Consider the following 15,020-nt stretch of genomic DNA (forward strand, 5'->3'; position numbering starts at 1 on the left):
GAAGCACCTGATCTTGGATTCACACATAAGAAGGACTGGGTGTTTTAAATGATGGCTACTTGCAGTTTTTCTCTGTATATTTGTTTTTTGTACTTTCTTGAGCCTACTGACCAACTCCCCTTTTTTATGGGGAGAAGTGGAGTAGAGTGATCTAAACAGATGATTAAACAACATTTTGGAAATAAGTGGTAGGCAATTCATTAATCAGTGATCTTCCCATTGGGCTTGAAGCTCTTTATCTACTTCTGTGCCCTAGAATTTCATAATCCCTCTCTCACACACAAACACACAAAATCATTAGGAATTTATAAGATAAGCGAAATTAAGGGAAATGGTCTTATATATGTAAGAATACAGTCATGTTTAGAGCAGATATTGAAATCAGGAATTTTACGTCATTGTTTTCTCTTCTGCAGTGGTCAGACCCTACTTATAATATTTCATCCCGTTGAAGGCACCAAATGATCAACTGGACTGTGTCCAGAGGAGATCAACCAAAATGAATGGGAAGGTGGCTCTTTCTGATTTATTCCCACTTTGCATATAAACTGTAGAGAAGATTGTTGCCTCTTGGTAGAGCTACTATCTGCCCTGAAAGTTTCCAGCTTTAAGGAAATAGCAATGTCCCTGGGGTCGCAATGGGTTGGACACGACTTCGCAACTAACAACAACAAAGTAGATTATTCAAATAGAATACCCAGAATGAGGTACAGTATCTACAAACATTTGGATAATACAGAAAGAGAAGTTCTGTTGGAAGGGCCTAATTCATCCCGATGCTTTTTCTGGGCTTTTTGCTCAAGCCAGAAAAATCTTCCAGGTTCATCCTCCTAAATAATTTGCTGATGCAGCTTCCCAATGCCTGACTATCAATTCTTATTCCTATTATGGTAAGGACTTCTTGTTCCCCAAAGCATTCTAAAAATTCTTCTTTTTGATAGTCTCCTACTGTTAATAAAACACTATCACTTCTGATTCATTTCCCCCTCTTTTGGAAAACATGAGAACATGAGAAAATCTTTCATGCTATATTGATTCTGGAAGCAAAGTACATGTGACATTTTAACAAATGCCAACTCCTTATAGTAATTTTATTTGCAAGTGATAACCCTGCAGTAGTTTTAAATTGATAGTTAAATATCTCTCTGTGGAACTGTACTGCTATTTCATTGAGCTGAGTGAACCTAATTTGATTTAGTTGTATGACACAGTGGAAGTAATTTGACAGTGTATCTAAAACTGTAAAATATCCTGCACTTCTCTTTTTTTAAAAAAAAAAATCAGTCCTGTGAGGATTTTTAACATGTCCAGAATACATTATATTAATGTAAGTCCACAAAAGCAGAATTGTCTAATAATTTAACTGCCCTACTTTCATCTGAGGAAATTTACTTCACTGCAGAACATAAAATTAAATATCTTATAAGTATGCTTTCATCTATCTGAATTTATGCTGAAACTCTGAGTCCTCTCTGTAATTCATCATCATCTCAACTATGCAACCCAGAGAAACATCAAACACTGACAGGATCATATATTCACTTTCCCCTATGCTATTAAACACATATATAAATAAATAAACAATGTCTCATGCCCTTAGGCATGAGGGCCACATTAGGGTTGTGGTTGACCTTGGGGGGCCAGGTGGGTGTGGCCAGCTCAACGTCGCTCATGTAGGGGATGCCTGTGGTGTCAGGGGTGGGCCTGGGGGGGTCATTGTCTTCAGCCGAGAAAGACGAGACCAGGGTGAGCAGAGGAGCCTTGATGTCCCTCTCAGGCCATGCAGAGGACCCCCAGTGATGCAGGCTACCTGGAGCCCTGGGCAGTGGAGGGCAAGCACCCAGTCCAGCCTTTCCCAAGGGAGCGCCCGGCTGCGCTTACCTCCTCCTCAAGGCTGCTGCTGATTGGCTCGCTCTCCTTGGCCAAGATACTCATGGTGTGTGCGGGAGGGCAAAATTTGTGGGTCAGAGGGAGGCCCACTCTCTCATTATAATCTTCCTTCCTTCCTTCCTTCCTTCCTTCCTTCCTTCCTTCCTTCCTTCCTTCCTTCCCCCCTTTTCTTCTTTTCCCTTTCCTCTTCATTCTCCTTTCCTTCTTCTTCCTTCCCCTCTTTCCTTCTTTTTGTTTGTCTTTCCTCTTACCCTTTCTCTTTTCCTGTCCCTTCTTCGATGCTCAAATGCAAAAGGGGAAACATTTCTCGATGCCTCCTCACCTTGTGATCAGACGCCACTTTTGCTAGGAGTCTGTGGCCACTTAAAAGACTGAGAACAAACCAGGCTCAGTTTATCCCATGCTTGCATTTAGTGGGGGTGACCACAGACGACAGTACAACAAAACTGTCAAAATGGTGGCTGTGGTAGCTGATCTGAGCTCCTCTGTTTTTATGTGCAACAGCTTTAGCATTTAGGAACAGAGGTAAGTTAGTTGCTTTTCTTTTAATACATAATCCCTAAAAGAGCTCTCCTTCCAGGGACCCTGCCATGGTCTAATTCAGACTGGAAATATAGCAATGGAAAATATTTTCCCCCACTCTGCTTTGTCCTGCTTTCCCCACAAGAAATGGCTGTTTGCAACACACAAGGAGGGGATAATTTCCTAAGAGTTTACAGTGCAAGAATACTAGTGTTAACTTGGATCACCAACAAAGTCCTGTCTGTGACAAAAGAGAACACAATATTGCTTTCTCCTTTGAGCTGAAGTCTCAATGGATCCAGGATTGAAGCAGAACCATGTGAACTGGGGCAACTCCAACCAAGTTGCCTCTCTTTCCTTCCTTCCTTCCTTCCTTCCTTCCTTCCTTCCTTCCTTCCTTCCTTCCTTCCTTCCTTCCTTCCTTCCTTCCTCCCTCCCTCCCTTCCTCCCTCCCTCCCCATTCCTCCCTCCCTCACTTCCTTCTTTCCTTCTCATTCTCATCTCTTTACTTCCTCCGCGCTCAGGAAAGGGAAATGAGAGGGGGAGAGATTGCCAGTGGTGCCGGTATCCATGCTGCTGCTGACCGTTGCTTTCCCACGCAGGCAGGGCCGGGGCCGGTGAAAGGGGGAAGCCTTGTGGCTGCGAGGCTAGGTCAGCGAGCGGCCTATGTAGGTGCTGGTGGGAGAGAGGGTGACGCTGATCGAAAACCTGTTAGCGTCCATCAAAGCCAGAACGTGCTCAGCCTTAGATCCACAGGACAGCCCTAGAACCAGCGAGGAGCTGCCCCGCCGCCTCTGCCCCACCCCCTGGGTGTGCGGACAGGAGAACCTGCATACTACCTCTTGTATGTGCACCCAGGGGGTGGGGTGGTGGCGCCCATCCCTGGTTCCAGGGCTGCCCCATGGATCTAAGGCTAAGCATGTTCTGGCTTTGTTGGCTGGCACCAGGTTGTAGATCAGTGCCAGCCAACAAGGTCTGAGGTGCTGCAGGCCGGTCTTTCGCTGTTTCCAGAGCAGGTCCCCCAGGCCAGACGGAACCACATGGCAGGCCAGATCTGGCCCGCAGGCATTGTGTTTGACATGTCTGCCTTAGGGGAAAGAAACTGTCCCCGAATGGCAGCCTTGCTGAACGTTTATTAACCCTCTTTTAATTTTTTTCATTTCTTAGATTGCTGCATTTTAGACACCTCCATTACCATTTTACTAGCTAATCATAGAAGTAAAAAAAAGAAAAAAGAAAAGAAAAGCAGTACTGCCATTCCTCTTCTCCAAAAAGGCAAAGGAATTTCATTTTTAAAATATACATTAAACATTGAGAATGCTTCCTAATATTAGTAGTTTTTCTCCCCTGCTTCTCCCCCCCACCCCCCACCCCAAAAATTGAACAGATGCAAGCAAGAAATTTCTTAAATGGCTTTTGCCAAGGTCTTGCAAATTATTTTGAACAACTTCCATCATCCCTGAGGAAGGGCCATAGACCAGGAGATAATGGGGCTCAGATATAATGGGGATCACATTAACAGGGCTACAGAAAGTTGGCTTGAACTTTAAGGAACAGATTTTTTTTCCCCAAGAAGTATTTACAAGAAACTTTGTGTCAGTCAGCCATGATCTACAAACATGTGTTTGTTTGTAGAGCAAATGGTGATTGTTCAGATACCTAGCCTGATTGAACTGAACTATATAAACTATTCTCAGGATTCTTCCTTAGCACGAGAGGAAAATATTTTAAAAAATAATGTTTTAAATACATAGCATAAATTACACTTTTTGCTATTGTTCAGGAAAGAATTCCATTTCTCATTTACAGACCGATTGTATGCTTTCCTTGTAATTTAAAGGTAAAGCCTGTGTGTAACATCAGTAATTAACGTATCCCTCCGTGGTCATTGTGGCATGGCAGCATATTAGATTATTTCCTAATTGGAAGAAATTGTGATTAATTATTTCATACGTTTCCTTTACATTCCGCCTCTTCTTGGGCAAGAGACTGCAGACCTCTAGAGCAGTGTCGTTCTACCTCAGCAATATTAAGATGTGTGAATTTTCAATTTTCAACTCTCAGAATTCCCCAGCCAGCAATTCTGGGAGAGGAAGTTGTCGAGAGCACAATGATACCAATGGCATATTAGCTCAGTTCCCAGAATATATTTAGCTTGATAAGGGGAAGACTATACTTTGGGAATACCAAAAGATCCTGAAAAGATCAAATTTTTTGGCTCATAGACCCAGTTAATCATATCATGGGAACACCTCAAGATGCACACTTATCACCTATCTACTATTCTCCAAGAAAAAGATCTCAAAAAAACAAGCTGCTGAAAAAATAAGTCTTCCCATTACCTGAGTCACAACCAAAGCCTGTCATCATGTAACACCTATAAATATTGGCTGTGACACCAAAACTATTGGTGGATGGGTAATATTGTCTTAAAAAGTAAAGGTAAAGGTTCCCCCGTACGTGCGTGCTAGTCGTTTCCAACTCTAGGGGCCGGTGCTCATCTCCGTTTCAAAGCCGAAGAGCCAGCGCTTGTCCGAGGACGTCTCTGTGGTCATGTGGCCGGCATGACTAGACGCCAAAGGCACACAGAACGCTGTTACCTTCCCACCGTAGTGGTCCCTATTTTTCTACTTGCGTTTTTTTACGTGCTTTCGAACTGCTAGGTTGGCAGAAGCTGGGACGAGTAACAGGCACTTACTCTGTTACGTGGCACTCGGGATTCGACCCACCAAACTGCCGACCTTCTGATCGACAAGCTCAGTGTCCTAACCTACTGAGCCACGCGTCCCTTAATATTGTCTTACTAGTTACTTAAAACGTAGGAGTCTCCAGTTCTACAATTTTTCATCACCTAGTTTGGTTAAGGCCATTAGACTCATTCTAGCCTGATGCACAGAACATAGGACACAGCCCTGTGATCCTATACTCTATGTTCAGGCTAGAAACCAGGAAATTATGAGTGCTACTCCCACCTTAGACATGAAAGCTGATTGAGTAACTTTGAGCCAATTATCAGAAGACTGTGAGTTCTAGTCCTGCCTTAGGCACAAAAGCCAGCTGGGTGACTGTGGGCCAATCACTCAACTCACCTCACAGAGTGGGAAAATAGGAGGACGAAGGAATATTAGGTGTGTTTGCCAACTTGAGTTATTTGTAAAAATAATAATAATAATAATAAAGGCACGATCAGAATAAATACATTACATAGTTTCAACTTCTCTTCTTTCCTCTCCCTCTCCCTTTGTTTGCAAATGTATGGCAAGGGCTTTGCCAAAGCCCAGACACACAGGCTCCATTAAACAGTCAGCCCCCTCTTTATTCTCATCCACCCACCCCAAGCACAGAAGACTGACTTCAGTTCTTATTCCATCCCACACTTAGTTAAAGAGCTTTCAGTCTATTATAGTGATCTAATAAAAAATACTTTACTCCAAGCTGCACAGCCTGCTGGTCTCCCATCCCAGACCTGCCTCCTACAAGAAGTTGAAGGCAGCACAACATTTGACACACACACCCGGAGTAGGTACATCAGCTCCACATCAGGACATAGTCTAGCCCACTCAGGAAGACGCTCAAGAAAAGCAAAAATAACACCCAGCCTGACCAGATATTAAGCAGAATGAATCCATTTCTCATTAGTTTATTGTATATTTATGAATAATAATAATAACAACAACAACAATAATAATAATACCCATTGTCATCGGTGCACTGGGAACTATGTCCAAAAACTTTGCAAAATACATCAAGAAATTGCAGCTTCCTGCAATAACTCCAGCAAAGCTACAAAAAACTGCGCTACTCGGAACATCTTACATTTTAAGGAGATACCTGGTTGATACCTAGGATGCTGGCAGCAACCCCGTGTCAACCATTAGTGCCAGTCAATTTGAGTGTTCACTTGACTGAGTTTCATGTTTAATGAATAAAAGTTTTATAATAATGTTGGAAGGGACCTTGGAGGTCATCTAGTCCAACCCCCTGCTCAGGCAGGAAACCCTATACCATTTCAGACAAATGGCTGTCCAGTCTCTTCTTAAAAACTTCCAGTGTTGGAGTCTTAAATGGGTGAGCTTTATATTTTTTTGTAAATACAAAGGGACTTACTTTTCTATATTGGCTTTCAATCTGGGTCTGGTCACTTCCCCATCCTAGCATACTGTATCTTGACCTGCACAGGATTTATTATCAAGACTGCTTTGTATGTGACCTGTCCATTCAGAGATAAGGGAGAAGGGCCTTTATAAGTTCGTTAAATTGGTTAAGTTAAATTGGTTATAAGTTCGTTAAATTCAGGTTGTTTGATTAGTAAATGGCAGAACCACAGTTGCTATGCAAAGATGATGTGGCCTAATATTTAGTAAAACAATCAGATTTAATGTTTAAGCTAATTTTACAATAGGGTTACATTATATTCATAATGACACAACTTAAGGATTTATTAGCACAGTGTTGAGGAAAATACCAAAATAGTTCTGAGTCTTATACATTTATAAAAACTATTTGTTTCATCCTTTGGATTTTTATAGTAGGGCTAGTTTGTGATACTAATGAATCCCTGAGAAGAAACAACTTGCCCAAATAAAATAACAAATCGGTTTCTTTATTAGATATTGTAGGATGTTGTTCATCTCTTCAGAAGACTAAAATGGTTATGATTTCTGAACCACATTTTTCCTGACATGTTAGGAGGTTTTAACAGCAATTGCCCGATGCATGTCAGTTTAGGATTTTATTCAGGATCATTTTTCTCTGCAGTCTTTGGCCCATTTTCCAGCTGAACTTTGTTTTGTTTCCAAGTCTCCCTATATCCAATTTGGCTCCATTCTGATCAGTGTTCCATTAATTATCAGATTGGCAGACGGACAAGTTTTGACCCTGTTACATAATGTATTTCCAGCATTCTGTTTGGTTGTAAATAGGGGTGTCCTCAGGGAAGGTGGGTAAATGGGATGGTATGATTGTTTTAAAAAGGGGCGTGGCTTCTATTTCACAGTTGTGCCTACCATATTGACTCTTTTGACTCCACCTACAGTGGAGTCCTGGCTAAAAAGAATAAAAAAGCCTTCAGTAGATAAATTCAGGCTAAAAGGCAAAGAAAAGAATTCAATGAAAAAGGCAAAATACTGACAGAAACATATATTGAAATTCATACCATATAATTTCAAGCATGACTAACATGTCTCACTGAACTCAGTGGGCTTACTCAAAACATAGCTAAACATCTACTTCATGAAGATAGACGTATTCTTGTATGTTTCAAAACGTCAGAGTTGATTTTGTGATTTTGCATGCTCATGAAACATTGCAACGCACCACTCAGCAAAGGAGGCAATTCCATTGTTAGGTCAGACAAGACAGAAAAAAATAGCATTTTGAGAAAGCCAACATGTTTTAAATTCCCTAATGTACAAAAGTAGCTGTAATGTAAATTTGGAAAAGTTGTTAATCTTTCAGTCACTGTGTCAAAAATTAGTTTACATAAAGATGACATAGCACTTGACTAACTTTATTATTTTGTTGTACTGAAATACAAATTATTAAGACCTATTTTTTTACATAAGAGCCTTGCTATTATTAGGAAGGCATGTTTTCCCATATTATTGCCCTCATAATAAATGCATATTAGATGGAGACATTCTGAAAGTTATTTATTTAGTCAATTTGTGAAGTCAGAAATGAAATGAAATGAGGGAGGAAGGAAGGAAGGAAGGAAGGAAGGAAGGAAGGAAGGAAGGAAGGAAGGAAGGAAGGAAGGAAGGAAGGAGATTCTAACAGAAAGGGCAAAGATGAATACTGATGAATCAAGACATAGGACTGAATTTCGAGAAACACTATGCAGCATTTGGCATAAAAATGATAAATTTGATCCTGTGACTCCTAAGGAAGTGGACAGGATTATGAGGAGGTTGAGCTCCTCCACATGCTTACTGGACCCGTGCCCTTCCTGGCTGGCTTATGCGGCTCGAGAGGGGACACGAGGCTGGTTCCTGGCGGTCATCTCTGCTTCTCTGAGTGAGGGTCACTTCCCCACCGCCTTGAAGGAGGCGGTAGTGAGACCTCTCCTCAAGAAGCCCACCTTGGACCCATCCTCATTGAATAACTTTCGTCCAGTCTCCAATCTTCGCTTCCTTGCGAAGGTTGTTGAGAGCGTGGTGGCGCACCAACTCCCTCAGATCCTGGATGAAGCGGTTTATCTAGACCCGTACCAATCGGGCTTCAGGCCGGGCTACAGCACGGAGACGGCATTGGTCACTCTGATAAATGATCTCTGGAGAGCCCGGGACAGGGGCCATTCCTCTGTCCTAGTCTTATTAGACCTCTCGGCGGCTTTCGATACCATCAACCATGGTATCTTGCTGCGACGCCTCAGGGGACTGGGAGTGGGAGGCACGGTTCTGCGTTGGTTCTCCTCCTTTCTCCAGGGTCGCTCGCAGTCGGTGCTGGCAGGGGGACAGAGGTCGACCCCGAGGGCTCTCGCTTGCGGAGTCCCTCAGGGGTCGGTCCTCTCGCCTCTCCTGTTCAACATCTACATGAAACCGCTGGGCGAGATCATTCGTAGCTTTGGAGTAGGGTACCATCAGTATGCTGATGACACCCAGCTTTTCATCTCAACTCCAAACAACATCAGTGATGCCCTCGACGTGATGTCCCGCTGCCTGAAAGCGGTCCGGGAATGGATGGGGAGAAACAGGCTTCAACTGAACCCGGACAAGACTGAATGGCTGTACGTACCGGCAAGCCAGGATACTCAGAACATCCCATCCCTTAACATCGGGGACAAGTTACTACCCCCTGTTGATAGGGCCCGCAACCTGGGAGTCCTCCTTGACTCTCAGCTCTCCCTGGAAGATCACATAGGAGCTGTGACCAAGGGGGCCTTCTCCCGGGTTCGACTAGTTCGCCAATTACGGCCTTATCTGGACCTGGACGCCTTACGTACAGTCACCCATGCTCTTGTGACCTCTCGCCTAGACTACTGTAACGCTCTCTACATGGGGCTGCCCTTGAGATCCACTCGGAAGCTTCAACTGGTGCAAAGTGCAGCGGCACGGACACTCTTGGGAGCCTCCCGATACTCCCATATCACACCTCTCCTCCGTGCGCTGCACTGGCTTCCAGTTGCCTTCCGTGTGAAGTTCAAGGTGCTAACAATGACATACAAAGCCCTACATGGCATGGGTCCGGACTACCTACGGGAGCACCTTCTGCCAATGTCAGCACCCCACCGTCCTGTGCGCTCCCACAGAGAGGGCCTCCTCAGGGTGCCACCGCTCAAGGAATGTCGTCTGGTGGCCCCCAGGGGGAGGGCATTCTCAGTGGGTGCGCCAGCCCTCTGGAACAGCTTACCAACCGAAATCCGGATGGCCCCCGACCTCCGCACCTTCCGGCGCGACTTAAAAACTTACCTGTTCCAGCAGTCCGGCCTGGCCTGATAACTCTAATTGGGGTCCCAGTTTGTTTTTTACTATTGTTTTTTTTCACTATTGTTCATTCTGTATACCTACCTTATTCTGTACACCGCCCCGAGTCCCTCGGGAGAAGGGCGGTTTATAAAAACAAATAAATAAATAAATAATAAAAATGAAAAGAAATTCTGTTATTTGATATGAATGAGTGGGTGGAAGTAAGAGGAAAGAGCACAGCAGAAATTATTGGGGCTTTTTGGAAAACAAAAAAAAATAAGAATGGTTGATTTGTGGCATTTGCTTAAAAAAGGAAGATTTTCAAATTCATAGTCTAAAAATGACAAACTCATTAATCTCAAAATCCACAAAACACGATCCATGGTTTAATTTGATTTCACTTTTTATGATGGAAAAGTAATTAATAATGGATCTAAGAATGCAGAGAGATTCTAAATATGGAACAGATCAGGTTTTAATAGACTCAAGAATGAATTCGGGAGAAGATCAGAAAATCGGTGAAAGAAGAAAAATGAGGCCTGCATAGCAATAAATAGAAGGGTAGATTAATCCATCCGGATTAATGAATGGAAAGTGGATGTAAGGAGAATGGATATGGGAGATGCGTGGAAGAGAGTGAAGAAATTATCGTTCAAAATGCCCTAGAAGCCTGTGAGGTTACGCTAATGGAAATATTAAAAAGATGCCTTGTGGAATGATGAAGTAAAAGAGTTAATGGAGGAGAAAAATGCGTGTAAGAGAATGATTATTGCAAAAAATAAGAATAAAAGCAAAATATTTTATAGTGGAGAGAAAAAAATATGGGTGCATAGAATATAATGAAACAGAGTAAGGATCAGTGAAGTTTACATGAGACAGAGTGAAGTTAATGGGAATAAAAATTTGCAACAAAAGGCAGCAACCAATCATGCTTTGGAATCATTCCACTAAGTCAAAAAGAAAGTATCTTTGCCTTGTTTAGTGATCACATTCACATGCATCATGCTACACCAAAAAGTAAACCCACTTGCATAATGATGTCATCTTCCAAATGACCCAAAGTACATTATTTGTGTGATGGCATCATTAAATGATATTCATCCCAAAAAGTCTTGCTCTTCCCTTCAAGACACATTCCAAAGTAAGGAAACACAGACACCTCACTTGTTTTTGTTCATCAAAAACAAGGCAGTCTGTCCTGTTTTTATTAGCATTGACTGCGATTAGGCAAATTACAAAATATATTCCAATGAAAACACAAATCCAACTGAGCAAAATATTTATACAACAAAATGGGCTCTCTACAATCAGCCTGTCTTGACACAACAGAGCCATGACATTTATTTATTTATTTATTTTGTCAAATTTAGGTATTTCCCATCTCACTCACAGAGAACTTTGGCAGTAAATTTATTAATGTTGTCAAAATTTAAAGCAGGAATGGATTTCTTCTAGATCAGGGGTGTCCAACCGTGGCCACTTGAAGACTTGTGGACTTCAACTCCCAGAATTCCTCAGCCAGCATGAGCCCATAAGCCTTAAAGTGACTAAGGTTGGATACCCTTGTTCTAAATGCTGTTCAGCTGCAACTCCCAGCAGTCCATGCAAGCATGACGCTAGATGAAAGACATTGGTAGTTGTAAGTTACAGCCCAACAATGTTGGAAAGCTGCAGCTTCCTGACTCCTGAGCTAAAGGAAATGGTAAGACAATCTGAATGATATATTGGGCTGATTTCACTTGAGAATGCAGATTAAAAGATATTTATAAACATATTATTGATAAGTAATAAACAGATATAGAGGAAACATCAACCTTGTTGGTAAAAAAATAAACAGTGGAATGAATCTTTTTTTTTTTCCTTTTCACTTTGCAGATGACATGGAAGCTATTCCTGTCAAACAGTTTGTGAAGCATATCGGTGAATTGTATGCCAACAACCAGCATGGGTTTTCAGAAGATTTTGAGGTATGTGTTGCAAGCTTTTAGAACAGAAAACTCCTTTTCAGTATATAAGTGATTGGTTATAATTCTATGAAGAGTCCAAAATGTCTACTCTGAAATAAATTCCATTGACTTCAGAGAACTTATTTTAAGATTGTAACTCTCTCGTGCCACTACACTTTTTGATTGGGAAGTAGAAACACTGAAGGAGTCCTTGGAGCTCTCTGGGCTTGGTTGTTTTTCTTGCAGAAGTTTCATTACTAGGTAACATCATCACTGATGCACTGATGGTGTTACCTACTGTAGTTTGGGTAATGAAACATCTGTAAGAAAACAACCAAGCTCGGAGAGCACCAAGAACCCCTCATTTCAACCCTGAGCTACAATATTCTCCTTTATTGGAAAAACCTGGAGAGTATCAGTGGAGAGATCAGGTGGGCAAGGGAGCTGGCATCTAGCAACGTTCATCTCTCAGCCAAAGAAGAAAGTGCTTTGGGTGTGATGCAAGCAGAATCATCTTGCTGAGGGCACATTCTTTTGAAAGAATTTTCAAGAGATTATGAGACTCAGAGAAGTAAAAATGTGGCATCTGTGCTGGCATGACATTATACAACCGGTGCTGGAGCTACCATAATACCTATATAAATGGAATGAATGAATGAATGAATGAATGAATGAATGAATGAATGAATGAATGAATGAATGATCAGTCAATTCTGTCTGATAATATGTATTAAACCACAATGTTTGGAAGTTGAGAAAGTTGAAAAAGCTGCATCTCACTCAAGGAAAAAAAATCTGGAATAATTTAATACCAATAGTATGATAACTATGATATGGCACTGACCATCAGCAATCAAAACCAAGGCCATGCATGTTGAACACATTTACAGCTTTGAAACACAAGTGCCTGCTGCAGCTGTGTGTTCATCTGACTCCATGTGCTCCCTGGGTTTATAAAATCATGTGGCTTAGATAAACACAGCTTCATGCTTAATGACAGTGACAGACTCAGGCTCTAATCAGCAAAAACAGTTTTTCCAAAAGCCAGTATTAATCGTTCTGAATACTGTGTTCTTTTCAGCACAATTGGGCTTAGAAATAGCTGTCAAGAAGGAGGGATCGTTGAGGTCTCACAGCCAAAAGTAGCATGCAGCTGTTGTGTCATCTCTCTCAGGACCAGAGGGAGAAATATGGTTTCAGGGCCCAACATATTTTAATAATTAGGTGTTAAAAGGGCCGTGATTAAATCATAAAAAGCAGCTACACTTACACATAAACGGCTGTTACAAGATTGTTGGTTTGATAAGGAGCATTTCTGTGTTCAGTCTTGTACAAACAAGGCAGCAAGCATCTTCTTCAACATGATCCTCTCAAGCATATTCCTGAAGGTTTTTGCTTATTCGCTTAGGCATTGGCTGCATTGTCTCATAATTTACACACCAACCCCCAAATAATAGGGAAAAATCCTATTGTGCCACTCATGAGCATTTTGTATTCATGAGGACAGCGGCTGTGCAAGGTGTTAAAAGTGATTTAGTCAAATTGACTCTTGGCTGGATGACTGAACAGGAACATTGAGTTATTTAACAATGTTGGTGGTATTCAGGACCAACATTTATCCTCGGGAGAGCAGGAGTTGATAGGACTGATCAAATGCAGTCTCGTCTCCTCAATTATTTATGAATTGAGACCCCAGTCCAATTCATCACAGCTGGTTGTGACACCATTTAATTATTCAAAGTAATCAGCTACACTTCTGGAAACTTTGCTTCAGCTGTGTCTGAAATCACTGCCATTAACAAAAAAGGGGGATAGTCATTGTGTGCTTTGGACAATGGACATACCTAATACTGTTCAGTATGTTTATTGACCAATGCTGCCTTTGATTGTTTGCCTGTCTGGCTTTTTGAATTGCAAATTTCCACCAAAGGGAAAGTTAGTACATTTTATAATTGAAATTTTAACCCCAAAGCCTATCAGAATGATAAAGTTAAAATGAATTTGTAGAAGAATTAAATAGCGTGTTTTTAAGGCATCCCTATGAAACAAGAGCCAACTCCATACGCCTATAGTCTACATTGCTATATTTTAGACTATTTTTCAATGATGTGGTCATTCTGAAAAAAGTCATATCTTGAAAAGAAGTAGTAAATTTATATGTAATTTTTTCCCTGCAGATAAGTTTAAAATGTCCTGTTCCTGTCGTCCTTTCTGTGTGATTGAAAATGTTTTTTTATCAGACATTGAAAGAAAGAAACCCTGAGGAGTATGGAAATATTAGTTGTGACTTTTAATTATAAGAGAGATTCAACAATGGAACCAGCAGAGGAACCATTTGAGTAGAGGCTGGGCAACCGTTTACTACAAATGATTACTGTATTGAGTAGAAAATTGTATTAAATAGTCTAATTGGATCCTATGATTTTAAGCCTTCTTTACAGTCCCTTTGAGATAAGGAGGAACTGCAAATCTCTTCTTAAGAAATTAATTTCAGGAGAGTAGAGGATCCAATGACTCTTCTTAAACTTTGTAATCAGCTGTTGCACTGATAGGTTTGATAAGATATATCTCATTATTTATATTCTGGCCTATGGCTGCCAATAAGCATAAGTTGAACAACTTCTTTGTGGAAGCACAAACATCAACTGCAGAAGGGCAGCCCAAATGTAAAAATTCAGAGTCCCAATGCGAATTGTCTGAATAATTCACACATTTCCAAGTGTGTAAACTAAATGACAACTCAAAATTTAATAAAAGTCCTGGAAATGATCATTTTTCCTATTGTTATCAGTCTATAATTTTCTCCCAGTAATTTCCCAATCTATTACTTTATTTATTTTTGCCCATTTAAATAAACTAAACAAGAATAAATGAGCAATCTCACATCAGGGAATACTGCCTCTATGCTGCTGCACCAATATAAATCCAGTAGAATTATAACAAAAACCTCAAGCTTCTACAGTAAAATGGCCTAGGTCTTTCTCTACTATCCTTCTGCCATTAGACAAAGACATTTTTTATTCAAGTTGCCCTTTGAAGATTGACTTTAATTGTTAGTTGAGTATTTATTTTTTGTTGTTTTTCATTCGTCTCTGGATTTTAATTATCACTTTGTGGTTGGCTGAATTTAGTTGCACTGAGTCTATCTGGGGTTTGATAATGAAATATAATAAATAGGGTTCTGGTTTGAATGGATATCAAAACCAAAGGTCACAACAAATATGTGACATGCCTCCCTTCTTTCTACAAGGAATAT

General features: G+C 41.1%; 1 protein-coding gene across 1 annotated transcript in view; it reads left to right on the forward strand.

Annotated features, from left to right (window-relative positions):
* Window positions 1-15,020, forward strand: part of PTPRG (protein tyrosine phosphatase receptor type G) — a 716,833-nt gene that overhangs the window by 672,273 nt on the left and 29,540 nt on the right. Inside the window, exon 15 of the mRNA XM_083356115.1 lies at window positions 11,694-11,785. Within this exon, the coding sequence (XP_083212241.1) occupies window positions 11,694-11,785 (92 nt within the window). The remainder of the gene's footprint in view (window positions 1-11,693; window positions 11,786-15,020) is intronic.

The sequence above is a fragment of the Vipera ursinii genome (assembly GCF_947247035.1).
Source record: "Vipera ursinii genome assembly, chromosome: 2".
Taxonomy (NCBI): domain Eukaryota; kingdom Metazoa; phylum Chordata; class Lepidosauria; order Squamata; family Viperidae; genus Vipera; species Vipera ursinii.